The sequence below is a fragment of the Equus przewalskii genome, chromosome 6, assembly GCF_037783145.1.
Source record: "Equus przewalskii isolate Varuska chromosome 6, EquPr2, whole genome shotgun sequence".
NCBI lineage: Eukaryota > Metazoa > Chordata > Mammalia > Perissodactyla > Equidae > Equus > Equus przewalskii.
The window spans coordinates 7469636-7497055 of record NC_091836.1 but is presented as its reverse complement, the minus strand read 5'-3'; the positions used below and the strand labels follow the sequence as shown (position 1 = coordinate 7497055).

Sequence of the window (27420 nt, the reverse complement as noted above, 5' to 3'; positions counted from 1 at the left end):
ACCAATGGATAGATCATCCAAAAAGAAAATCAAAAAGGAAACACTGGCCTTAAATGACACATTTGACCAGATGGACTTAGACGATATATGTAGAACATTCCCTCCAAAAACCACAGAATACACATCCTTTTCAAATGTACATGGAACATTCTTCAGGACTGATCACATATTAGGGCACAAAACAAGTCTCAATAAATTTAAGAAGATTGAAATAATACCATGCATCTTTTCTGACCACAAAGGTATGAAACTAGAAATCAACTACAGGAAGAAAATCAGAAAAGCCACAAAAATGTGGAGAGTAAACAAAATGCTACTGAACAATGATTGGGTCAATGAAGAAATCAAAGGAGAAATCAAAAAATTCCTGGAGATGAATGAAAATGAAAATATGACATGCCAAAATCTATGGGATACAGCAAAAGCAGTTCTAAGAGGGAAGTTTATAGCAATTCAGGCCTACCTCAACAAAGAAGAAAAATCCCAAATAAACAATGCAACAGCCCATCGAAAGGTATTGGAAAAAGAAAAACAAACAAAACCCAAAATCAGCAGAAGGAAGGAAATAATAAAAATCAGAGCATAAATAAACGAAACAGAGACTAAACAACAATAGAAAAAATTAGTGAAACCAAGAGCTTGTTGTTTGAAAAGTTACACAAAATTGACAAACCCTTAGCTAGACTCACCAAGAAAAAAAGAGACAAGGCTCAAATAAAGTCAGAAATGAAAGAGGAGAGATTACAACAGACACCTCAGAAATACAAACGATAATAAGAGAATACTATGAAAACCTACACGCCAACACATTGGACAATCTAGAAGAAATGGATAAATTCTTAGAAATATACAACCTTCCAAAACTGGACCAAGAAGAAGTAGAGAATTTGAATAGACCAATCACCAGTAAGGAGATCGAAACAGCAATCAAAAACCTCTCCAAAAATAAAAGTCCAGGACCAGATGGCTTCCCTGGTGAATTCTACCAAACATTCAAATAACACTTAATACCTATCCTTCTCAAACTCTTCCAAAAAATTGAAGAGGAGGGGAGGCTTCCTAATTCATTCCACAAAGCCAACGTTAACCTGATACGAAAACCAGACAAGGACAACACAAAAAAAGAAAATTACAAGCCAATATCACTGATGACCATCGATGCAAAAATCCTCAACAAATACTAGCAAATCAAATACAAAAACATATTAAAAAGAGATCATACATCATGATCAAGTGGGTTTCATTCCAGGGATACAGGGATGGTTCAACAGCCACAAATCTATCAACGTGATACACCACATTAACAAAATGAAGAATAAAAATCACATGATCATCTCAATAGATGCAGAGAAAGTATTTGACAAGATACAGCATCCATTTATGATAAAAACCCTAAATAAAATGAGTATAGAAGGAAAATACCTCAACATTATAACGGCCATATATGACAAACCCACAGCAAATATCTTTCTCAACAGAGAAAAACTGAAAGCTATCCCTCTAAGAACAGGAACCAGACAAGGATCCCCACTGTCACCACTCTTATTTAACATAGTATTGGAAGTCCTAGCCAGAGCAATCAGGCTAGGAAAAGAAATAAAAGGGATCCATATTGGAAAAGAAGAAGTGAAACTGTCACTCTTTGCAGACGACATGACTTTATATATAGAAAACCCTAAAGAATCCACTAAAAAACTTTTAGAGATAATAAATGAATACAGTCAAGCTGTAGGATACAAAATCAACATACAAAAATTGGTTGTGTTTCTATATACTAACAACGAAGTAGCAGAAAGAGAAATTAAGAATACAACCCCATTTACAATTACAACAAAAAGAATAACATACCTAGGAATACACTTAACTAAAGAGGTGAAAGATCTGTACACCAAAAACTATAAAACATTGTTGAAAGAAATTGAAGAAGACGCAAAGAAATGGAAAGATAGTCCATGCTCTTGGATTGGAGGCATTAACATAGTTAAAATGTCCATACTTCCTAAAGCAATCTATAGATTCAATGCAATCCCTATCAACGTTCCAACAACATTTTTTACAGAAATAGAACAAAGAATCCTAAAATTTACCTGGAACAACAAAAGACCCCGAATAGCCAAAGAATTCCTGAGAAAAAAGAACAAAGCTGGAGGTATCACATTCCCTGATTTCGAAATATACTACAAAGCTACAGTAGCCAAAACAGCATGGTACTGGCACAAAAACAGGCACACAGATCAATGGAACAGAACTGAGAGCTCAGAAATAAACCCACACATTTATGGACAGCTAATATTTGACAAGGGAGCCAAGAGCATACAATGGAGAAAGGAGAGTCTCTTCAATAAATGGTGTTGGGAAAACTGGACAGCCACATGCAAAAGAATGAAAGTAGACCATTATCTTACACCATGCACAAAAATCAACTCAAAATGGATTAAAGACTTGAATGTAAGACCCGAAACCATGAAACTTCTAGAAGAAAACATAGGCATAAGTATGCTGTTTAACATCAGTCTTAGCAGCATATTTGCAATTACTGTGTCTGATGGGCAAGGGAAACAAAAGAAAAATGAACAAATGGGACTACATAAAACTAAGAAGCTCTGCACAGGAAAGGAAACCATCAACAAAACAAAAAGACAACCTAAGAATTTGGAGAAGATATTTGCAAACCTTATATCAGATAAGGGGTTAATATCCAAAATATACAAAGAACTCATACGTCTCAACAGCAAAAAAACCAACAACCCAATTAAAAAATGGGCAAAAGATCTGAACAGAGATTTCTCCAAAGCAGATACACAGATGGCCAACAGGCATATGAAAAGATGTTCAACATCATTAGCTATCAGGGAAATGCAAATCAAAACTACAATGAGATATCACCTCACTCCGGTCAGAAGGGCTATAATTAAGAAGACAGAAAACAACAAGTGTTGGGCAGGATGTAGAGAGAAGGGAACCCTTGTTCACTGCTGGTGGGAGTGCAAACTGGTGCAGCCACTATGGAAAGCAATATGGAGTATACACAGAAAATTAAGAATATATCTACCATATAAGCCAGCTCTTCCCTTGCTGGGTATTTATCCAAAGAACTTGAAAACACAAATGCATAAAGACACATGCACCCCTATGTTCACTGCAGCATTATTCACAATAGCCAAGACTTGGAAGCAACCTAGGTGCCCATCAAGGGACGAATTGATAAAGATGTGGTATTTATACACAATGGAATACTACTCAGCCATAAGAAATGATGAAATCCGGCCATTTGTGACACAACATGGATGGACCTTGAGGGTATTATGCTAAGTGAAATAAGTCAGAGGGAGAAAGCCCAATATCGTATCATCTTACTCATAAGTATCAGATAAAAACAATGACAAACAAACACATAGGAACAGAGATTGGATTGGTGGTTACCATAGGGGAAAGGGGGAAAGAGGAGGGCAAAGGGGGTGATTAGGCTCACATGTGTGGTGATAGACAATAATTAGTTTTTGGGTGGTGAACAGGATGTAACCTACACAGAATTCAAAATATATTATGATGTACATCTGAAAGCTATATAATGTTATAATCCAATGTTACTGCAATAAAAAAAAAAATGACCTAGGCTCAAAAGTCACAAAATGTTACTTCTTGGTAGTAATGGTCTCACCTAGACTTAAAAGGAGAGAACACGGACTCCACCTCTCAGTGGAGAAGTGTGAACATCATATTGTAAGAAGTGGAAGGGGAATGTGTATATTTGCATATGGGTATATTTGTAATGGGTATATTGGAAAATATAATCTGCCATGTTTGTCATTGTATTTCAAAATTTTGCTATTCTTTTCTGGCTGATTTGTAAAATATTTACATTTACAGATCCACTTGTCTTGAAATACAGATTCACATTCTACATTTGCAGTGCGGTTCTGTTTACCATTTATGGTATTATTCTCAACTATTCAATTGCCTTTTAGTCTACTCAAAATATTAGATAACATTCAGATGGTACTCTCGTTTCTGCTCTGTGCTAGTGAGATCTCTTTTGTTGTTCACTTTCCTTATAAGGAGATATGGTCATAAGCTTAGTTCTATATCAATTTATGGTTAGTGCCAATGGTTTTGGCAAACGTTCAAGTAAGGGGAAGCAATCAAATTGGGAGATTGGTGACAAGGAAATCTGAGGCAGTGGTTGTAGATGGACATCTTGGAATGGGCCTGGAGCACCAAGATTTTATTCCACCAAATGCACACCAAAAGGGACCCACTAGAGAAGAGGGTCTCAATAACCTAGTGACAAGATGACTTATCTTGTGGCTCTCAGTGAGCTTCTTTTCCCAGCAAACTCTAGTACTTGTTCAGCGAGCTTATAAACAAATATGGTAAGAATCTAGGCTCAAGATGGAGTGAACAATATGGACTTTTTTTGACAAACCTGACCTGGCTACCTCCATTACTGAATGCCTAACCTGACAATAGCAAAGACCAATGCAAACTTTTCAATGTGATACCATACCTGGGAGGGAGTAGCTGGTCTCCTAGCAGTAAATTGACTACATTGATCATTGCCATTATGAAGTTGACAATGATTTGTCCTCAGAAGAAAAGATACTTAGTCTGCTTAGTCTGGATGCAGATTTATTTTCTCTGTCTGCCATGCTTTTGCCCAGCACCAACTTCCTCGGAACTAAATGCCTTATTGACTGCCATGGTATCCCATGCAACACTGCATTTGAAGAAGGAAATCATTTTACAGCTAAAGTGAGACAATAGGGAGTGTCCATTGGATTCACAGGTTCTACCATGTGCCCCATCACCCAGAAGAAGCTGGTATTATTATTATTATAGAATAGTGAACTTATATTGAAGGCTCAGTTATGACGTTGCCCAGGGGACTATATCTTATAAGGTTGATCTTCTTCTCTATAGAATATAATACATCCTCTGAGACAGCTTCCAATATATAATGCTCCTTCCCTCACAGACATACATGGATCTATAACTCAAGGTGTAGAACTGAGAGTGGCTTCACTCACTATTCTATCTAATGACCTATTTGCAAAATGTTTGTTCCCATCTCCCATTTGTGCTTTGCTGGTCTACAGGTATTAATAACCAAAAGATAGACAATTTCATTAGGGGACATAACAGTAGTCTTACCAAAGTGGAAGTCAAAACTGCCATCAGATCATCCTGAGGTCTTGGTATTACTGAATTAAAAGGTAAGAAGGGGAAATACTGACTCAATAAGTGATTTATTCTGATTATCAAAGGGAAATGGGAGTGGCTGCCACATCACAAAAGCAAGAAAGAATATATTTAGAACCTAAGAGACCTTCTGGAATTGCCTCCTTTAACTGCTATATCTAACGATGAAAGATTATGAAAGACCACGCAGCAATACAATACAGGCAGGAATTCCATGTATTCACATCTCTCAGTAACAAAGATTTGGATAATCTAAAAAAGCAAACAACCCCAACCAGCTGAGGTGCTGAATGAGGATAAAGAAAACATAGAATGAGTGCTAGAAGAAAGAATTATACATTCCAATCAAAGGCTTTGTAATAAACCGTGGAAATTAAGATTATAATAGCTACCCATATTTTCTTTCTTGCTCTGCCATGTCTATATTTTCTTTACTCATTCATCTCTGAATGAAACTTTGCAATTATATAGTCTCATATACAATGAACCTTTGACAACCTTTATGTTTTAATTTTCATATATATTATATATACACACATTACAAACTCTGCAAGAAAATGTTGTAATTTTTGCTTTAGTCATATGTATTTTAAAGAAATTAAGAGGGAAAATAGTCTCTTATTTTTACCCAGATATTTTCCATTCTTAATCTTCATCCTGAATGTCCAAGTGTCTTTTGGTATCATTTCTCTTTAGCCTTTAGAATTTCCTTTAGCATATCTTGTACTGGGTGTCTGTTGGCAACATATTCTCTTAATTGTCCTTCATCTAAAAATGTCTTTCTTTCACCATGATCCTTGAAGATGTTTTTATGGAAGACATATATTGTTTTGACCTTTTGTTTTCTTTAAGCACTTTAAAGATGTTGCTCTACTGTTTTCTATATCCATAATATCAGTTAGGAAATGTATGACCTTTAGAATTATGGTTCCCTTATAGGTAATGTATCAATTTTCTCTAGCTGTTTTTAAATTTTCTCTTCATCTTTGGTTTTCAGAAGTTTAATTATGATGTGCTTAAACATGGTTTTCTTTGTATTTATCCTGTTTTGTGTTTGCTGAGCATCTTGAACCTGTAAATTTATGTTGTTGGTCAAATTTGGCAAGGTTTTGGCTACAGTTCTTTCTCTGCCTAATTTTTTCTACTTCTTCTGGGACTCCAATTATCTGTATATTAGACCTTTTGATATTGTCCCACATGTCCCTTGGGCTCTGTTAATACTTTTTCAATCTCTTTTCTCTCTTTTTCATATTGGACAATTTCTATTGATTTATCTTCAAGTTTCTGATGTTTTTCTCTGTAAATTCATTGTCATTATGCTCAGCCAGTGAATCTTTTTGTTTTAGGTATTGTATTTTTCCTAAAATTTCCATTTGTATCTTTTTTTATGTATTTGATTCCTCTACTGAGTTCTACTATCTTTTCATTGATTACAGTATTTTTCTTTACTGCATTTAACAGTTATGTTAGCTGCTTTAAAGTTATTGTCTGATAATTCCAACATTTGTGTCATCTGGAATTCAGCCTCTCTTTATTATCTTTTCATTTGAGAATAGGCCCCATTTTCTTAGTACTTTTTATGTCAAGTAACTATGAATTGTGTCTTTGGCATTATAAATATTGTCTTAGAGTCTCTGGATTCTGTTTTATTGCTCTTCAAAGTGTTGATGCTTTTGTTTACCATGAAATTAACTTGGTTTGAAACAAACAGAAAATTTTGTCTTCCTTATCCTGGGTAAGAACTCAAATCTTGTTTTAGTTCTTTTATCTAGAAGACTAGGATATTCCATTTTTGGTTCTTTTTATCTGAGCCACATGCATTCTACCTTTATGTTATTCATATCAAATTAGGGCTTAGTCAGAGATTGTCTGAGTTTATATACAGAGTCTAGAGTTCCCCTCTCAGATTCTCTTTTTTGGAATTCCTGCCTCATTCTCTAGCTGCTTTGTCCTCCCTCCTCTTGGTTCCTCAGGCCCGAGGGATAGCGGGCTTTCTATATGAGTTTTTGCCACCCTGCACTGCACCACAATTTTGGTCTGTCCAGAGGTCAAAGCCACCAAAAATGGGAAACTCACTCTGTCTTGATCACTTCCTAGACATTTTTGACTCTGCATGCTTCTGTTCACTCTCTTGACTCCTCAAGTACTTGTTTCTTTATTTTGTCTATTTTATAGCCAGTATCTGTAGAAAGGCCAGTCTGTTGGGAGTTTACTTCTCCATTCTAGAAGTGGAACTCTCCAAACTAAAGTAATCAAAAAATTAAATTTTGGGACAGAAATAATTAATTATAAAGTTTATGCATGCTTGATCTTTCCAAGGATTATGTTGTTGGCACATGTGTTTTAAGAGAAGGAGAAGTATCCCTCTACTTGTCTATTCATAACTCACCACATTACTATCTCAAGAGAAGTTTCCTTATTCTTTTTATTTTTTTTAAGTTGGGCACTTGAGCTAACATCTGCTGCCAATCTTATGGTTTTTTCTTCTTCTTCTCAAAGTCTCCCTCCCCACCCCCCCAGTACATAGCTGTATATTCCAATTGTAGGTCCTTCTAGAGGTTCTGCTATGTGGGATGCCGCCGCAGCATGGCTTGATGAGTGGTGCCATGTCTGGGCTCAGGATCCGAACCAGTAAAACCCTGGGCTGCTGAAGTAGCACGCGTGAACTTAACCATTCAGCCATGGGGCTGGCCCCTAGAAGTTTCCTTATTCTGATTCAGATTATCTAATAAACAGCCTCTGACAAACTGACAGACAACAAACCTATAGATCCCAATCCCAAACCTATAGAAGCCACTCAAATTGTGGTTCACCAACCAGTGCCTGTACATGGACTATGTGTTGCCTGTCTATGATGAGATGAGAATAGAATTGAGAATATGTGTTTAGAAACTTTCATGCAACTTTTACAGAGTAATTGTACATCTGTTAAATATTTTTTAAAAAGTGGCCTTGTATTTACATGCCTTTGGTTTTTCTTAAACTTCATTTTTCTAGTAATTAACTTTGCTTATTTTTAAAAAAGCATTGCTTGGTAATGGTTTGGAAATTAAAAACAAAAACACTGCTTCTTCCCGTAGTAATTTGAGAAACACTAGCCTAGATTTCAAATAAGAAAACATCTTGGAAAGATCTCAAGTTAACCATTTAACAGGAGAGATGAGCCTAGACTGTAATTTGATTATAGCAATAGTTCCTGAATGGCCTGGGATAGGCTAAAATGTTCTTTTAAAAGATGAGAAAACTGATTGCAGAAAGTCCTAATCAAGTTGATTTCTCTTGGGTATACGACATAGCAGCCACTATGTCGGAGAAGAATTCAGTACTAATTTAACTTTCAGCTGAGATTATTCTTTGCTAGTTGTTCACTCTGAGAAGTTACTGTTTTAGTATTTAGAAGTAAAGCATTAAAACTCAGAGGAAGAAGAAATAATAATAGCAACAGACCCATTTACTAAGAACCTACTGTGTAATCAACTCTGTGTAGAGAAAAACAGCTCTTTATGTGGAATATATTTTTATTCCCATTTTAAGAGATGAGAAAACTGAGTATCGGAGAAGCTACTTAATCAAAATCATACAGCAAGTAAGTGACAGAACCAGGATTCCAATTCAGATTTGTCTAGTTCCAAAGTCTCTACACTTACATTACTGATCTTTACTAATCACCAAATAGATCCATACACAAATTATTACATCATCAGGCAGACAGTTTCAAGTGCTCTATTAATGCAGTGCTAGAAATGAAGGGTAACAGAAAGTACCTGGGTCTCCCATTCAAGGATTCATCAGTCTTCATCAAACTTAACTGGGAAAAATCTATGTCAAAGTATCCGACGACAGTCACTCAGCATTTTGGAAGGCAGGTAGGGATGGAGCAAATTTTTTTATGAATCACTGTAGATGTGTATGCTTGTTATGTGTTTCTGACTCCCTATCCTCTTTGCCTATCAGAGGAGTACAGTTAAGGTCTCTTTAAAAATGATAGAAATAAAAACCACTGTTTGCCGTCCTGTCCTTACCGAGCTGGAGAAGGGAAGAGAAAGGCTAAGCCTTTTGTGCTTAAACACATACTCATTCATTTTAATAAGTACTCTAGCTTATGCTGAACACAACTAAGCTGGGCTGTTCTTCTGTGGAATGTACTTGCAAGTCAATATTTCACTGGCCCTATACCTTAAGATTTTCTTAAAAACATCAGTTGTTTGTATAAATTAAATCTAGTTTAAATCAACATAATTCTACTTATCCCAGCAAGAAAGTTTTCAAAAAAATGATTACTTGTCTAATTTTTCCCAGAAATAATCTTTGCATAATTTTACACCCCATACTTGATGTGCTTGGGATTCAGTCTTAATCAGAAAAATTCCTTTATGGCATCCTTTCTATGTCCTTCCTGTATCCTCTGTAACAGAAAATTACCAGCAGAAGCATTTCCTCTTCACCCAGTTCCTGTTCTCTTATCACAAGTCTATCCCTCTCCCCTCCCTTCCTGCCCTGCAGGAGAATTTGAGAAGGCGAGGAAAGATTGCTAAAAGTTTGCCCTCTATCCAACACCACTGCATCCAGTAGTCTATGTCTCTAATTCTTTTTGCATGTTTTTCAGTTCCCTCCCCATTTCCTCTTTGCGTGGACGATGGATTAACGCCAAATTGTTTTTCCCCTACAGACACTTCCAGACCACACAGACTTCAAACCAAGTCATAGTAGGCCTGAAAGTTTCAGCTTCTTTTCTAGCGCCCTTTCTACAATGCTGGGCCAGGGGTGGAAAGGAAATAAAAATGATGAGCATTAATTTTTTTTCTACCTGTCCTACACTTTCCCCATTACCCTTCCCATACCAATCACTTCTTGTCTGCCACCCTTCCTCTATCTTCCCCTCCTACAGCTACCATTTATTGAAGTTGTGTTAGAAACTGTTTATATACATTAGTTCATTCCATCCCAAAACCCTTATGAAGTAGGTAGCAATACTAATAGCTAACATTTGAGGGCTTACTATGTGTCAAGCATTGTTTTAAGCATTTTATATGTATTAACTCATCTAATCTGTGAAGCTATTATTCTTCTCCCTGTTTTACAGAGAAGGAAGCTGATGTTCAATGCCTGCATTACACTGCGAGTAACTGGCAGAGGGAGGATCTGAATCCATGTCTAACTGGCTCCAAAGCAGCCCTGAATCATTATTTAATTAATAATTATTTCATCATTATTTTCAGCCCCTAATCTGGTGACACTTTGCCATCTCATCTCTCGTATCCTCATCCTTTATGTGCCCCTAAGTTCTCTTCCTCCCTGCCTGACCCCCACGTCCCTCTGCCCCTTCATCCTACTGTTCGCCCACATTCTTTTATTACTCTGTCTTCTCACCTTCCTGGACCCCCACATTCCAGTCTCCATCATCTCCATCCCTCAGATCCTCGTCTCTTTCTTCTGTTATTCCTCTCTCTTAGACCTAAAATTTCCTCTCCTTCCACGCGGTCCTCGTTCCTCCCTTCCTCTCACCCCAAGAGCCGTCACCTCCCGTCCCAGCGCCCAGCGCGTCGGGCAGGCCCGGAGGGGCACCGCGCCGGGGTCCTCCCGCTCCCCGGCAGCCCCCGGGCGCGGTGCAGGCTGGGGGAACATGGCCGCTTCCGGTCTCCCTCCCGGGCCGGTCCCGGCCTGACCGCGGCTCCTGCCCGGCGCACTCCGCCCTCCGCTCCTCCCGCCCCGCAGCCTCGGAGGTCGCTTCTGCCTTTCCCTGCTGCCCCCGCCGCGCCATGGAGAAGAGCTCGAGCTGCGAGAGTCTTGGCTCCCAGCCGGCGGCAGCACGGCCGCCCAGCGTGGACTCCCTGTCCAGGTAACCCGGACACCTAGGGCTCCGCCCAGCGTCCGAAGGAGATGGAGAGGGGCCGGGGTCCCGCTGGGTGGTGCCCCAACTCGCGGACTCTGGTTCCAAAGGCTATGCCGGAATTCCTTCCCTTGGACTTGGGAACCACTTCTTCCTCCCTCTCCGGGGGGCTTAGAGGCTGGGAAAAGGAAGGTTAAAACTCACTGCTGCTTTGTCGGCCCCTCTACCTTTCGTATTCCGGTATCATTTTATCTCCGGTTGAGGTAGCCCCAGTTCATTACTTTCTCTTATATCTCATTCCTTCTGAAATCATTTTTTGGACAGCCCTTCCCCCACTCTCCCCCTCCCCCATTTCCTCCCTGCCATCCTCTCTTTATCACTCTTTCCAAAACCATCCTCTAGTCTTTCTTCCATCCACCCTTATGTCTTTGGTTTTTGGGTTCTAGCCCACCGTGTCTTCTCTTTCTTATCATTTCACTTCCATAAAGGAAATCATTTACGATTTTCCCTACACTCTGATTCTCCGCCACCACCAACTTTGCTTAAAAATGTATATAAAAATGCCCACTGTGCGTCTGTTTTCTAGATCCTTCAGCTGAAAGTTATTATCTAGGAATCTCAGTGCTCCTTATCCCCGAGTGAATATAAGTGGTAGTTTTCTTCCTTCTTGAGCTACCGGTTCTCCAGGTTATTTCTCTTCTACCAGATGGAATTTTTTTTCCTGGAAATTTGAGGAGGACTTTCGTATGCAGCTTTGCAGAGAGCTGTTGTAAATATTAATTAGACATGTTTTAGATGCAGTTTTTTTCTTTAGTTTGAAAACAGTGATTTAAAATTTTATTAAGAAATAGTAGAAGACCTGTATTTGTTTTATAGCCACAATGAAATCAGGTTCTTTTCTATTGAAAAACAGTCTCATTAGAGAGTTGTTAGATCCTAAACCGCTGTGCGAAACACACAATTTTAATTTTTTCCCCTGAATAAAAGTTGCTCTGTCTCTTTTAATTCATTCTGGACTCCGCCTAAATGTGGGTGATACTGTCATTTTTTCCTGTTGCCGTTCAGGACGTCATTGGGAAACCGTTAGCTGATCCCATCATTCTAAATTAGATTCTTTTCCTATATGCACTCATAGCAACCTGTCCACCCCTTTTTCACCGTCGTTAACAAGCACAGTGTAATTGCTGGTTTGTCTTCTCTACTAGGCTATAAGCTACTTGAGGACAAGGACTGTATCTTACTCATTGTCATATCCTGAGCATTTAACAGAGACCCTGCATGTCAGAGGTGCACAATAACCTTGTTTTGAATTTGTAGATTGAAGTATCCAGGAGAGAAGAATTTTTCTTTGCGTTTGATTATGTATATTGTACATTTGTCTCAAGTATTGTTTGAATTCTGTGTTTACGGTTCTGAAATTTAGAAAGCTGAGGATTTATTTAGCTGTAAAATCATTCAGAAAACACGTTGGAAAGTTATAATTTTATGGGAAAGTTGCAGATGCCAACTATGGTTCAGAGTAGAATGTAAAGAAAACAAACGAGGCAACCAATAATCACATCCACGTGTGAGGATTCAGAACCACAGGAGGCAGCACAGTCTGTTAGAAAGAAGAAAGTACTTGAAGTCAGGAGGCTCAGGCTCTCAAGACCCTGGCTGAGCTAGCTATTTGGCCTGTATCATTTAACCTTTCTAGTCTGCAGTTTTCTCGTCTTTTAAAATAAGGGGGTTGACCTAGAAAATCCGTAAGGCACCTTGGAGCTCTAAAATTCTACCATGCTTTATCTTAATGGCAATACTTACTAAGTTGAATGCATTCTTATCAATTACTAAGATATTCCCTTGACAAATAACCTTTGCTATGGATTTTTGAAATCACACGAAATAAATGTCTGTTATCATTACAAATTAATGTACCTCATTGTGCCACTTGAGCACATTTATTTTCTAAAAAGAAGAATGCTCAGCAACTTTAAAGTTTATATATGTATTTTAACTTATTGATAAAAATTATGTTATTGACATGAATTTGAAAAAATTAAGAACTCCTTGAATTTTGACTACAGTGTGTTAGCTTCTTCTCTGGACAAAAATCTAAGTATGATTCTCTACTTTCCACAGGAGAATGCCAGCTTTCATTCCTTTACTCCGGAAGGTAGAAAAGTAACATTTATTGAATGTCTACGGTAGAATTTACTGTGCTAAATTCTTTCATAGCTTTTATTTCATAAATTATTACACCTGTTTGTGACACTTTCTTTAATTAACAGTGTATAATAGCTGTGTTGTAGACTCTTGTTAGCTTAAATCGAAACTTAGTCTAGGCTAACTATCACAGGTGAGTCTAATACACAAGCCAGGTGTAATACACAACGATGGTTATAAAAGGCTAAGTAGCTATCTAGATTTTTTAAGCTTCTACTTTTTTTATCCTATGATAAAGCAAAACACTGATGTTTGAACTATATTTTCTCAACCTTTTGCAGAAATATCCCCCTTAAATTGTAGTTTATGTTTATGATTTCTGTTTTATACAATTAGGAAATTATCAGTTTTTATTTAGGAAATTGCCTTGTGAATTTGTTTTGACAAAACAATGCTGCTGCAAAATAATACTTAATAATACTATTCGGTGTGTTACAGATTGTCTTTTACACACTAGATTGACAAATTTCTGCTGAGTTTAGCTCCAAGGAAAATTATTTATGCAAAAAATTGTGTTGGCTTCCTATTTGTTTGAAAATGGAAACTATGTATTTGCATCTTTCTTTTCAGTTTAGAAAAAAGACTTCAGTCAGATTTATAACTGAAGTTTGTAGTATACTCATCTCTAATTTCTTCAAGTACTTCTATGAATTCAGGTTAAATACTGTGTTTAAATGTGTTAATTTTTAAGATGTTTTACACTCCTGGGAAGTAGGAAAAACGTAAATCTGAAAAATAATACACTACCTCATCTGATTGCCCCCTTTTTTGGAAAATGACACACTCCACTGAAGTTGGATGACTGGCTCTTCTGGGATCTGTAGTTCACACTAAACAGATGTTGAGTCTTGATATATGTATATATCTGTAGTCAACTCAAAGTTGCTGTTGCTTCTAGCTTTGCCTTCTAGGTCATCATAGGCCTGATGCCTTTAGTCATAAAAGAGCAATTTTATTCTTTGTGTGATGTCCAGACAGCAGTTTCCTAACCAGCTATAGTTGTCATCTTGCATCTTTATGAAAAGTAATTTTCTTTGGTGAGTCCTACTTGTTACTGCCCTACTTCACTGGGGTAGTAGGTGATGTTCAGCACCTCCTGTGTATCCTGCTGCTGTTCATTCTTCGCACATGTCCAGCCCCACAGAGAAAGAGTTCTGAAAAAATTCACTTCAGCACACTGATAATATGGCTGTATTCCTTAATTTTATTCTTGTTGGTCTTGCTCTGATTCTTGATATAAGTATGACTTATCTGGGATATAGATAAAACAATACTGTAGGCTAGATATGATAGCTAGGGTAGGCCTGAGCCTCAGAATTGTGTAAGTTATGCAGCAGAATTTGACACTATATTGGTAATATTCTGCCTTCTTAGTCTAGTTTTCAGGTTTTCAGTTTGTGCACTGTTATAAAATGTACTGCTTGAGTGGGTTTTTTTGATTTCTTTTTATGCATAAGCAAATACTAATATATCTAGTGCCTGATAGGTGCCCACTGAATGTTTGAATAAGGAAATTTTGCCCGAATGTTCACCCCTTGTCTTATTTGTTGTTTCCACTCAAAGGATTAAAAAGGGTTTTCTTCTGTTGCATTTGGCCTATAAAGTAACAATTTAACATGTCAAGAGGCTTCATACAAAAAAACATCAAGTTCAAGCTGAAGTGCCCAGTCCTATATATCTTCACAATATTTTGTTCCCTTAGCGTTCCATCTGCCACTCTTTATTACTTTGGTCTGTTTCTAACTTATCTTGTCATTTTATTTTATGTGTATTTCCTTCATTCTTTATACATCCTCATGTGCTGGTTATTCTGGGCACCACTTGTTTGTCTCAGATTATTTTGGTTTATCAGTTGATTTCTAGTCTATAAGCTCATTAGCATTTATGAGCATCTCACATTTACATTTACCTTAGATAAGAAAAATCAAAGGGGAGGTACACATAATATATTCAAAAAAGTAGTCTCCAACTAATTACATTTTTAAATTGCATGTCTTCCTGAATATTGTCATCATTTGAAAACAGCAAATCCTGGATTTCTGCATGAATTTTGATAGTACTTAGAGCCTGAAGAGGTAGAAGAGTTTCTAAGATTTCTAAAACACATTTAATTGCAAGGTCTCATCTCTAGTTTCATCCTCAAGGTCACTTAGAGGTGACATGTTGATAGGAAATGTGCTTTTGGTTTGTTTTTCCAGTAGTGATGATGGATTTGTGTCTAATCACACATTCTTCCCCATTCCTCTTGTTAGTCTTGGCGTGTCTTCTGAAGCAACTGGCCAGGATTAGTGGTAGAAACTATAGCTACAGAACAAAGTGAAGCTAACAGGTTGAACCTCCAACCTTGGCCTTATTATTGGCACCTTGCATCAGATATTGAACGTGTCGGTAGTCTAAAAATTACTTTGGATTTCATTATTCCAGGAACCTAGAAGAACTTTAAAGTTCTGTTAGATAAGATCCATTCTTGTGAACTAATCAGTGATTATTGTGTAAAGTTTTCTGAAAGAACGTTTAAAGAGAATAATTACTAATCAAAAGTATGCTAGTTAATACAAGTTAATTCTAAACCATATGCTATCGTCAGTAGTCTTCTATTAATGTAGATCAGTAGTTCCCAGAGGGGTGGAGCCAACAGTTTGTGTTTTAGCAAGTCCTCCAGGTGATCCTGATGCATGCTAAAGTTTGAGAACCACTGCCTTAGGTCTTTTACTAATTGTTGCCTGGTAACTTCATCAATATTAGTCGAAATGGACTAAGTTAAGGCCTAGGTTAGAGCTGCTATAAGCCTATTACTTGAAAGCATTTTTGTAAAAATATTGGCTGAAGTAGGAGAGGGTAAAAAATCGTCTCTTGTAGTTTTATTATATCTGATTTTTAGGAAATTTCCTGAGGTCTTTTCTTTCTTAGGCATGAGTAGCACAAATCAAGAATACACGTTTTAGGCTTTTTCTTAAAAATAAATTCTTGATGAGATACATTAGTGGTAACCTGCTTTTTGAAAAAGTATTATAGAGAAGTAATTCCAGGGGGCTGTCACCCGAACCAGTAAATCCTGGATTATGCCCAAGGGAAGGAAATAGCCCAGATGCAAATGTCCAGAAAGCAGTAAGTTTATTTTGGAAAGCTGCCAGGTTAATGCTATTGTATTCAGAATCTCTGGGGCCAGGCCAAAGGTTGTAAGTAATTCAGGACTTGACCAGTAGGAATTCTCTAGATTTTAGTATAGAATATTTTCTCTTTTTAAGGAAATTAGTTTTGAATAGGTAAAGCCCTTGCTGTCTTTGTACCTACTGTATGATTTAGTTAAATCAGTGGATAGGATTAAAAACTGTTGGGAGGTGATAGGCAAGGAGAGGGAGTGATTTGATAAGCCTGCTTTCCACAGGAAGTCAGGTTAAAAATAGAACTATAAAAAAAGAAAAGATTGGTACAAGGTTATTAAAATTAAAGGGACTTGAGAAGATGCCCTCTTAATGAAGATAATAACCTCAGTTCCCTTTCCTGTAGCTTTATTACACGGAACTAATGGTGCTTATTCCTCTTAATGTGTTTCTATATATGTACCAATGTTGTCATCACTACAGACCACTAATGAGCAAGCTTCATAATTCTTCCTCTCCCCAAGTACATAGTACCCATGACTAATTGCTGATGAATTTTCCTTCTTTCAGACTCTTACTAGATGTGTTTCACTCATGAGCTCTTTAAATACTTTTTAGCCTAGATTAAATAAGGGAAGATGCTATGTTTTTAATGTAATAAAAATTAACTTTTAAAATGTGTTTTCATCTATATGCTTCAAAAAACCTAAATTCTGATACTTGGAAAACTCTTCTTTCATCTTTAAGTTACAGCTTTAGGTTTAGTAGAGTATAACAGAAAATCCAAACTAACTATGGCTTAAAACAGAGATAATTTTATTTTTTCCCACAGAAAAGCCCAGAGATAGTCAATACAGATCTGATATAGTGGATCTGAAGTATCAAGGACATAGACTCTTTCTAGCTTAGTGTATCCTACATTCCATTGTTACCTCATGAACCAAAATTGCTGTTGGAGCTCTAATCATTCTAGTCAATAGGAAGGAAAGAAGAAAGGCATGTTCCCACTCTTCAAAGGATACTTTTTAAAGTCACTTGTAGTCTTTTAAGTTTATATCCTCTTGGCCAGAAGGTGGTCCCATGGCCTTACCTAGCCACAAGGAAAGTAGTCTCTTCTGGGAGGCCTTGTGCTGAGCTAAAAATTGGAGATCCTGTCTCTAAGGAATAGAAGAGAACGAGTATTGAAGACAATCAGCAGCTTCTCCATGGTATACAAATGGGTCATTTTAAAGCAAGGAGGACATTTTCCAGTTAAAGTCTACAGCACTTCTCTTATGCCAGAGACATTCTTAGGTTTGCAATTGCAATGATCAAGATAGAAGATACACTGAAAGAGATCAAGATAGAAGATACACTGAGAGAGAGAGATGATATATTGTAGCAGACCAAAAAAGAGAACTGTATCTTGAAACACTCTAAACTCTGAGTTTTTAAACTTTCTGCTTTTTTTTAATGTGTTATCTTGGGCCAGATTTTTATAATCCTCATCTAGGACCATAAAATAAAAGGGATACATTTAATAATTGCCAGATCATTAAGTGAAAGGCAAATAGAAATCCAATGAAGAATGATCAGCTGTGCTATTTCATTTGAAGAGTTCAAGGAATTGTGTGGTAAAGCCCTGTGGTGCGGAGGAGGATGGGCTATACCGCTTCTCCTCTGCGGTTTGGTCTTCATTTCCAAGCCATGTGTCCATGTGTTTTGTCTCCCCCCAGAATATTGCATCAGGTTCTAGTTAGGTATTTTCTCTCATTTCAGTTCTAAAGGTTTGGTCTTCATATGGGAAATAAAGCTGGCCATTTTGGGCAGTCTTAGTTAGGAATGCTTTTGCCAGTATTTATATCTTTGACCAAAAAATTTGATTGAAAATTCAGAGAAATCTATGTTTTATGCATTTTTTGGTCACCTAATTTGAATATTAATATTTTAAGCATAAATGTCAAATGTAAGGTGTTTAATCATTTAGGGGTGAGTACAGGAGGGTAGAGAAGTCTTCTCTCAATTGATTTGGCATTATTCATTATCCATCTCCTTTCTTAATAGAGTTGCCATTCCTGGTAACAGTACGTGAGCAGTTGTTCAATTAGGGCCTTGTTAGGAAGTTGTGCATTAGGAAAGGGGTAATAACTTTGGCTGATGATGGGCTAGTGACTGTAAGCCTTAATTTTCTTGAGCTGAGCCAAGATGCCCAGCAAAGGTCAAAAATAAAATTTTATATGATACAAATGTCCTCTGTTACTGGTTATAATATTATAATATATATATATATTATATAATTATATAATATATATTTTATATATATTTATATAATTATATAATATAATTGGATAATATTCTTCCATTGTAACCAAAGGCAGTACATAAAAATATAAACAGCTGAGAGAGGCTTTACTTTTCAAGTCCTAGACAGTTGTCGTAGTAATAAATGAATAGTATTAATATTAACAATCACAACCATAATATATAAATAATGTGAATAATAGCACTTAACATTTATTGAGTGCTTACTGTATGCGGGGCATAGTCTTAAATCCCTGGTATGCATTTTCTCATGAAATCCTCATAATTGTGTAAAATAAACAGTATTATTGTTTCATTTTACAGATGTGAAAACTGAAGATTAGGGAGAGCAGTTTGACTTTGGAACCCAAGTCTGTTTAACTTCAGGGTCTATGTGCTGTAAAGAACTGATCATACCTGAAGATCTGGTGCCCCAGGCCCAGCCCAAAACTTGACAGTCAGAGGGCAGTCTCAGGACAGGTTGATTGGGTGGTAGTGACAACAAAATGTGTTTCCCTGACTGGCTGCACTGCTGAGCTGGAGACGGAGAAGGTACACAATAAATTAGCGAGTTCAGAGTGTCTGTCTTTGGAGAGAATTTTCTCTAGCTTTGAATCTTTTTTTCTTCCGACAGAAAATAGGATGGTGTTTTTCCTTTACCTGTTGATTAAGAGGATGGTATCATTTTCATTCAAAAGAATAGTTTTACATTTTGAACATCAGATAAATTATGGAGCAAGTAAACATGATGCCAAAGCCTCCTCCCGCCCCTCCCTCCCCCACAGGCTTTACAGAATAATTTAGAATACTTGAGCATAGGGTTCCTTAAATATCTGAATGCCCCTAAGTTCCTTTGTGTTTGTTTACAGTTAATGTGTTAAGAGCCATTGACATTTGAAGATCATCAGAAGTGAAGATAAAACATCTCAAAAATTATAATGTAAGTGAATGGGAAAATGGAAATAAAAGATGGACAAAAGTTAATGTTGCCAACAGTATTTCTGGAATCCATGTATTACCCCAAATGAAATTTATGGATGTGAGTAACCACTAGCTTCAAACTTCAGTCCTAATTCCAAGTCCCAGTCCTTGAAATTCTGTGTTCCCTTCTACCTGGGGAAAATAGTCACTAAGTTTTAGTCATCAGTAATTTTCCATTAGAATTCTTTTGGTTTCCATGTACTGTTTTTTTCCTTGTCCTCCTTAGTACCTTGTAGTTTGACAAGGGCTCGTGTTACATTTAAAATTTAATGTGTGTAGATTATGAGGTTTTCTCTTTCCAGCTGATGATGTATTTTTATTGAATTTTAATTTTACTACTTTCTGTATGTTTCTTAGCCAAAAATATGACCAGTTATCTAGCTAGCCTCCTCCCTTCCTCCCTTCTTCCCCTTCTTTCTTTACCCACTCCCTTCCTCTCTCCCTTCCTGTCTTTGTCTCTATAAATACTTGTTTAACATCTGCTCTGTCCTGCACATTATGCTAGATCCAGAATTCCTAAGACGTTGGTGCTGAATTGAGTGATGTCATCTTTCTATAGGGACATTAGAGGTTATCTAGTTAGTGTTTCTCAAGTGTGGCTGAGGACCACCTGCGTATTTCATTCCCCTGTGGTGCTTGGTGAACATTTGGCTTCCTAGATTCCAGCCCAGACATTCTGAATCACTGGGAGTGGGCCCAAGAATCTGCACGTAAAGTGAGAACCACCGATCCAAAGATTCTAGTCCCGCTCTGTAAGTTTGCAGATGAGGGAACAGACCTGGAAAAGTTTTATAATTTACTTAAAGGCACAATACGTGTTCAAAGGCCAGGAAAGATTGATGATGTTTCCTCCAAAGTCACAGCTATTTGGTGCCGGAAGTGGTCTCCTGACTCCCAGTTCTAGACTTCACCAAGTCACGTCATGACTTTTGTTGGGCCAGACAACTTCACTGTGCATGTGTAAAATCATAAGGTCCTGAAAAAACAACCAAAAAAATAATGGAAAAACATGGATGGTTTGTTTCTTCATCTTTAGTCAGCTATATGACTGATTCTGATTTTGAAATCATTGGGTGGAAAAAAAATCCCTGGTAGTCCAGGTAAAGGAAAAAGACTTTTTTCCCCGCTGTGTCACTATCCCTACCTGGCCTTTGAGTTTTATGCTGTGGAAAAGGATCTGATTTCATTTTTGAATGATGATCGCTAGCATAGTGCTTTGCAAATAGTAGGTGCTTGGACAGTTTACTGTTAGCGTTTTTCCTTTGGGTTCTATGAGATGCTGTTAGGAGTGGTTTTATTTGCTTTGTACAGAATCTGATGCTTTATATACCAAGCCAGAGACCTTAAATAATTGGAGTCATTTTATAATACTCCATTGTTGTAATTGATAGTCACAGTATCTCTGAGGGACTGAAATATTCTAAAGTATTTTCTGACCTGTAAGAGTTTGAATTAATTTTAGTATCGTGTATATTTTATATTGTATTATGTATGCTATATTGATAGTTACTGAATTGTAACTTTACATTAGTAAATGTAGTTATCTAGTTTTTTGAAATATTCTGTAATTCTCAAATTTATTAGTAAGTTTAACTACAAAATGCCATTACCCAGTTTTCTGGATAAGTTGGGACATGTTTTAATTGTAAGATTTTTAAAAAGTGACATTTTAAAATCACATTCATTTTTAATGTTTCTTATATTTTGTAATTATAAATTTTCTTTCTGGTACATCTTTTTCTGCTCTTTTTGCAACCACAACCTCAAAATCTTAAATATACTAGCTCTAAAAGCAAACCTTATCTATTAGGTAGTCTCTCTCATTTTTTTATGTTGGGACACTAAAGTTAAGGGACTTGCTTAGGAGTGGAAGATTTATGAATGTTAAAATACACTTGTGAACAAACAGAATAACATTCTGTTTCTATAATAAAATTTGTGAAATGCTTTGAAAACTGTTGTGTCATACAAATATAGTGTACTATTATGATTACCACTATGATGATGATATGTCCACTGAGTTTCCTTATGATTTAATTGGAAATGTTTACTATTGTTTAATTTAAAATCAGAAAGAAAAATCCACATGCTTGTCACTTGATCCCTCCTCTTATTTCTTGTGCTCGGATTTTACTGAGCCTTCTTTAAGCGCATGGTATTAAATGCTTTACATTTCTCTGTCACTATGCTAATCCGATCCAGGTTGATTCCTTGTACACTTAACGAAATACTCGGGAGGATGCTTCTGTGTTGGAAGACTTTTGCCAGCAATTTTCCCTGGGAAAAAATGGTGAATAAATGAATGAATGAATGTTCAGTATTATTCCTCAGTGTAATCAAAGTAGCTAATAGTCATGTTAGCACATTTTGCTGTGGTTTTTATAGTTAGAAGCTGTTTCACCTACATCATCTCAGCTGTGTCTCATAACAACCTTGTGAAGTAGGTCCTTATTTGACAGATGAGTAACTGAGGCTCAGAGAAGTGATATGATTGTCCAGCGTCCTCTGCTTATAAGAAATGGGACTGGAACTTGAACTTTGACTCTGAACGTCATGCCGTTTCCACTGCCCAACGTAAATCATAATATGGAAGTGTTGGAGTTTCATGGGCTATACATTTTGCTACTTAAAAGAAATCCTAAATACTGGAAAATTGATGACAGGTTCACCTTATCCGACCAGCCTAATTATTCAGTGCACACTTCTCTTTAGAAATCTGACTTACTTTTGCTACTCTTAAAATACTTACAAGAGGTGCAGGTATCTTTTGGATAAAAGACTCTTTCTCAGCATGGTTACCAGTGTGTGCTGCCTAAAATTATTTGAATGTTTAAAAGAGTAGTAATTATGGTCTTTAGAAGTATATAGAACTCTATAAACCCCAAAAATATGCTGTGTGATATGATACAGCACCATGTAGTGAAAGGTCTTGATCCTTTCTTACTCCTGGGTTCTTTAGTTTTGATTCTGCTTCTTAACTATGACTCTGGATGAGTCACTTGATTTCTCTGGGCCTGATTCCTTTATCTGGAAAAAGGATAAAATGATCCATGCAGCCCTACCTTTACAGCATTATTGTGAGACCCAAATATGATTAATGATGATGACAATAATAAAAAAAAAATAGCTAACACGTATATAGTGTGTACCATGTAGTAAGCACTGTTTTAAGTATTTTGCATATCTTAATTCATTTAATTTTCCTAATAGTCATGGTAGGTATAAGAATTATCATTATCCTTATTTTATAGATGAGGAAACTGAGGCACAGAGAGGTTAAGTAACTTCCTCAAGGTCACACAGGGTGGTAGAACCAAAATGTAGTCTGAGGCAGTTCAGTCCCAGAATTGGTACTATGTAAGGAAGATAATGTGTATGAGAGCATTTTGACATTTGTGAAGGGCTATGCTACTTTTAAGTATTATTACTTAAAATTATTTAAAAAGAGATTTGTTTTCCTTGTCCTTATTATACAGGTAAGGAAAAGACAAAAACAAACAAGAAAAAAGTTTCTTTTTAGGACTTAGGATTTTTAATAACCAACTAATCTAGTGAATAGGGAACAGTATGCAAAATTATGGAGGGATAAATCACTGAATGATGCCAATACATTAGATTTTTAATTTAACCTTTCCAAGCTAGGAGGAAAAAGAGACATTGAATGCTTCTCTTTTCTTACGGTATGTTTTAACTTAGCGACTGCAAAACAAAACAAAACACCTGTGTTAATTTCACTTACATGACTGAAATTTGTGCAGAAAAGTTATATCCCATTACGCTGAAAGGGTAGTGACCAATTAATAGTAATAATTATTTACCCTTTTCTTGGACAAACATAAGTATGTATCTAGATAGCCTGAAGAATGGATCTGTGACCTTCTGATTTTAATAATGAATTTAGATTTGCATGATAGACTGAGAAAAATTACATGTGAGGTCATTTATCAAGGCATGAATTCCCCATGTGTTTTCTTTATTTGTCCAGGTAAAAGTGTTTGTTGAACAAGCATTTACTGAGTAGGTCAACTCTCCTTCTTTAGTGTTTCTGACCTTAGACTTCAATTTGGGATGGAAGTGTTTGTTTCTAAAAGGAAGAACAATTTCAGAGTAGTGTGCTTTGAGCTCTAATAATCTTGCCAATTCTCAGTTTAGTATGAGAGTTTTCTCAGCTAAACTGATATATAAATAACTTCTCCCCTCTAGGCTACTTAAGAAGCCATATACACTTTAATTTCAGCTCTTGTCTGAGTTTGAATGAAGAGATTTTTGAAGGAGTTTTGAGAAATTCTTTTAAGGGGCTGCTGAGGGCATTGGAACTCAGGGTCTCTCCTACTCTCCAATTCTTATCCATCCCCCATGGACACATTCATTTTGGCCAGAATACTTTGGCTTTTACCTGTTCTGTTTATTTATATTTCCAGATAAGATCTTTGAAGAAACAATACTCTATGGGGAAAAAAAGACCTATGTAAACCGTTTTCTATGCAACCTGGCTTTTCAGACTTGCTGCTGCATTACCAAAGAATGTGCCCTGACTTTTAGTTTGAAATGTAGTTGATAGCCTAAAATAAAATAATACAAATTGAACTGTATCCAAGGTCACGTGTACCTTAGAACCTTGGGATTTTCCAGACCAAGTGCCAACATGCACCAGCTGTCCCAGAGCTCAAATCCCCTTTGTTTTTCTGAAGAATACAAAATGTAGCCTCTCATCTCTGTCAGTCAGATGCCGTGATGATAAGATCATTTATGCCGTCTCTTTTATATGATAGACTGGTTAATTTAAAAAAATTCAGCGTTCTCGTGTAGTATTTTTAAAAGTAACTGTAAGCCGTCAATTAATTTGTTTTTGTTGTTTTTCTATTTTGAGTATCCTGCAAATATTCTGACAATAAGTCTTTTGTGTCCCAAATGCTTTATACACACTGCAGGCCTTTTATTATTTTTTTTAATAAAATTTTCAGCAGAATGACTAATAGAGCATGAGCAGTGCTTATGACACTGCAGTCCATTGTGTAAGTATTGACAGCAAAATTTGCGTTCCTGGAAAAGCTCGTTCATAGTCAGAATATAGAACACATTCTTTAATGTTCTTGGGTAAACATGCTATGTATGTGTTGAGGACATTACTTATAAGAGAATACTTTTCAAAAACAACTTTTGCTTTCCATGGAATACTGAAGAAAAATAAAATTGCAGTAGGAGTGAAGCGGTTTAAATAAGGCAAGTGGTTTAGAGCTTATTGTAATGACTGTGGTCAGTAATGACTGGAAGTAAAGGCAGTGCACCCTCTCCTAAGTCATCTGGAGGCATTTGTTTACTGGGATAGATGAGCAGATAGGTGACTTGTTTCCAGGGTGTTTGGCATTAAGAATGTGTAATGGCTGGTATGTTTATCTGCGTGTCTAATTTTCAGAAACACTTTTTCACTTTTGCTAGAAATGTTTTTATTGGACTTTCAAGTATTAGATGAGAAAAGTAAGAGGAATATAAGTATGTTTATGGCATCTGTTAGTGCTTGGATTGGGTTTTTCTGTTAATTATTGCAAAATACATCCAGGTGTTAGTGTGATAATAAAATAATGATAATTCTGTTAGCAGACCAGCAGAGCCAGAGAGGGTCAATGCTTTGCTAATGGTTATATTGAAAAATGCTGGTGATGGAATTGGTTTTGTGATTGAAACTTTGTGCCAGTCTTCTGCTTGAATCTATCAGAAATTACATAGGATGTGTGTATGCGTGAGGGGAGATGTGTGTGTGGGTGTGTGTTATATATATATAGCTAGATATAGATATATTTACATATATTTAAAACATTTCCCCCCTGATATTTGTGCTTTGTATTAAGTGATTCATCCATTAACTAAAATTTTTCTTTTTAAGTTTAAAAAGTTTGTACATTCAGTTATCTTAGTCACTTGGGGACATTTTACAGTGTAGATCTCAGTGAAAAGTTCTTTTGGGGCCAAGTGCTTCATTTTAATTCAATTAGTGGATTCCTTCTTAAAGAAAAAGGGAGACTCTTATTTCTGATTTCATTCTATTTTCCTTTCTGAGGAGGATCCTCTTGTATTTCCACAATGCTATTTGTTGAACACTTTCTACTAGTTAAGTATTTAGCACTAATAACTTTCTGTAGATGATGCCTTTTGATCTTTATTACACTCTTATAAGGTATCACTATCTTATTTTATAAAGAAAGAACTTAGAGAGATTAAGTAACTTGCCCGAATTATTATTTGCTAAGTGGTGAAACCAAGTCTCTGTGACCCTAAAGCTCCTGTTTTCCGCCACTAAGCAGTTCTCTGTCTGTTCTGTGCTTTGCATTCCCTTCTGTGCTTCTGTTACATCCTTTATATCCTTTCATTCCCACACTTTACTATTAGGAGATAGTTACACATTGACATCTGCGTTAGACTATAAGTCTCTTGAAGAAAATGAACCTGTTTTCAACTCTATCCACAGTACATTATATATTGATGGTGTTAGTAAATGTCTGTGGAAGAGAGGGGAGGGTATGGAAAAGGAGATTTAGGAAGTCCCTGCTCCCCAAATGGAGGGGAAGAGTTGGAAGAGTGGGAGGGAAGCTGGCTAAGAGGCCTTTAACTGGAGGTAGAGGTTCTTAGCCTCCACCCTTTCAAGGAAGCGGAGCGCTGTTTTGAGGTGTGGGAATATTTAGAGGTGATAAGTGAACCCCTACTACCTAGAGACAGATTTCTCTGTCTTGCAGCCTTAACACGGATTCTTGTAAGTTCAACAATATTTAGGTAAGAAGTACTTCTGTAGTAGCTACCAAAGTCATTTGTTTCAACATGATTTTCTTAATTGCAGGCTTTTAGCTTAATTAATTCTCAGGAATAAGTGCAACAACAACAACAACAAAATCTCCTACCTGAAACAAACAAACAAGAAAGGTGGAGAGTATATTATCTTATTTGATGATACTATTTTGAAATGCATGTAGACAGTAAGCATGTAGAGAGTAATTGGTATCCCCCTACCAAAATTAGTTTGTACAGCTGTGTTCACCTAAATGTTACACTTTGGAACATTAGAACTTTTGAGACCAAAAGGGTGGAAGAGTGTAGCAAAGGAAAAAGACATTCTGTTATAACAACAGCAGACCAGTAAATGGGTGGGAATGACTAAGAGTCAGATGACAGGATTTCTGTTTTGATCCTGTGGTGGAAAGGAAACTGTGTCACTCTGGCTGAGAGAGTGGCAGGGCCATTAGAAAACAGAGTATTACTAGCTCTGGCCTCTCTTATGCACCTCTTACTCACCAGGAGCCTAAGTTCCATTCCTTCCTGTGTATCTGTGTGTGTGTGTATGTTCATTTGGTTATTTTGTGGAACCAGAAGTTAACATTTAAATAGTATTGAGTTGATTCTTTTTAATTAAGAATAAAGAGAATAATATAGTTTAGAGTGGAATGAGGAGTGGATTAAAGAGGGGAATTTTAGTGAGAGTGACTTCCCATTTACAAGGGCCACGGCTCTGCAAATGAGGATAAACGCGTTTGTGAACGTGAGTTTGCGTGTTTGTATAATCTTTAACTGCTCTTCCTAAGGATAGATTGTGAATCATAATTTAGTACATTGGAATGTAATTGCAGTTTTATTCTAAGATTTTGAGTCTCAGGAAAATGAGTCTACATATGAATAAATATGAGTATAAAGGATAATTTATACTATTAACAAGAATATTCCACAGTGCTGATTATATTTTGATCCGTTTTGTTGCTTTTGAGCAAATATTCTCTCTGTAACAACTTCATTTCTAAAATCTGTGTTTTATTTATAATTTTTTTGATGTAGCAC

At 36.6% G+C, this 27420-nt stretch overlaps 1 protein-coding gene and 1 long non-coding RNA gene across 27 annotated transcripts in view; one reads left to right on the top strand and one right to left on the bottom strand.

The window, feature by feature from the left end:
• Positions 1 to 10707, bottom strand: part of LOC139083828 (uncharacterized) — a 127773-nt gene extending 117066 nt beyond the window's left edge. For all 4 annotated transcript variants that reach the window (XR_011540793.1, XR_011540792.1, XR_011540795.1 and 1 more), the window contains exon 1: positions 10570 to 10707. This is a non-coding gene — a long non-coding RNA (uncharacterized lncRNA). The remainder of the gene's footprint in view (positions 1 to 10569) is intronic.
• Positions 10703 to 27420, top strand: part of MTMR2 (myotubularin related protein 2) — a 102012-nt gene continuing 85294 nt past the window's right edge. For 2 of the 23 annotated variants that reach the window (XM_070622951.1, XM_070622956.1), the window contains exons 1-2: positions 10792 to 11038; positions 19488 to 19558. Coding sequence is in view for 1 of the 23 variants with exons in the window: in XM_008513740.2 (XP_008511962.1) it covers positions 10959 to 11038 (80 nt within the window). In the remaining 22 variants the exon portion in view is untranslated. The other 21 variants (XM_070622957.1, XM_070622955.1, XM_070622950.1 and 18 more) reach the window with 19 other exon arrangements.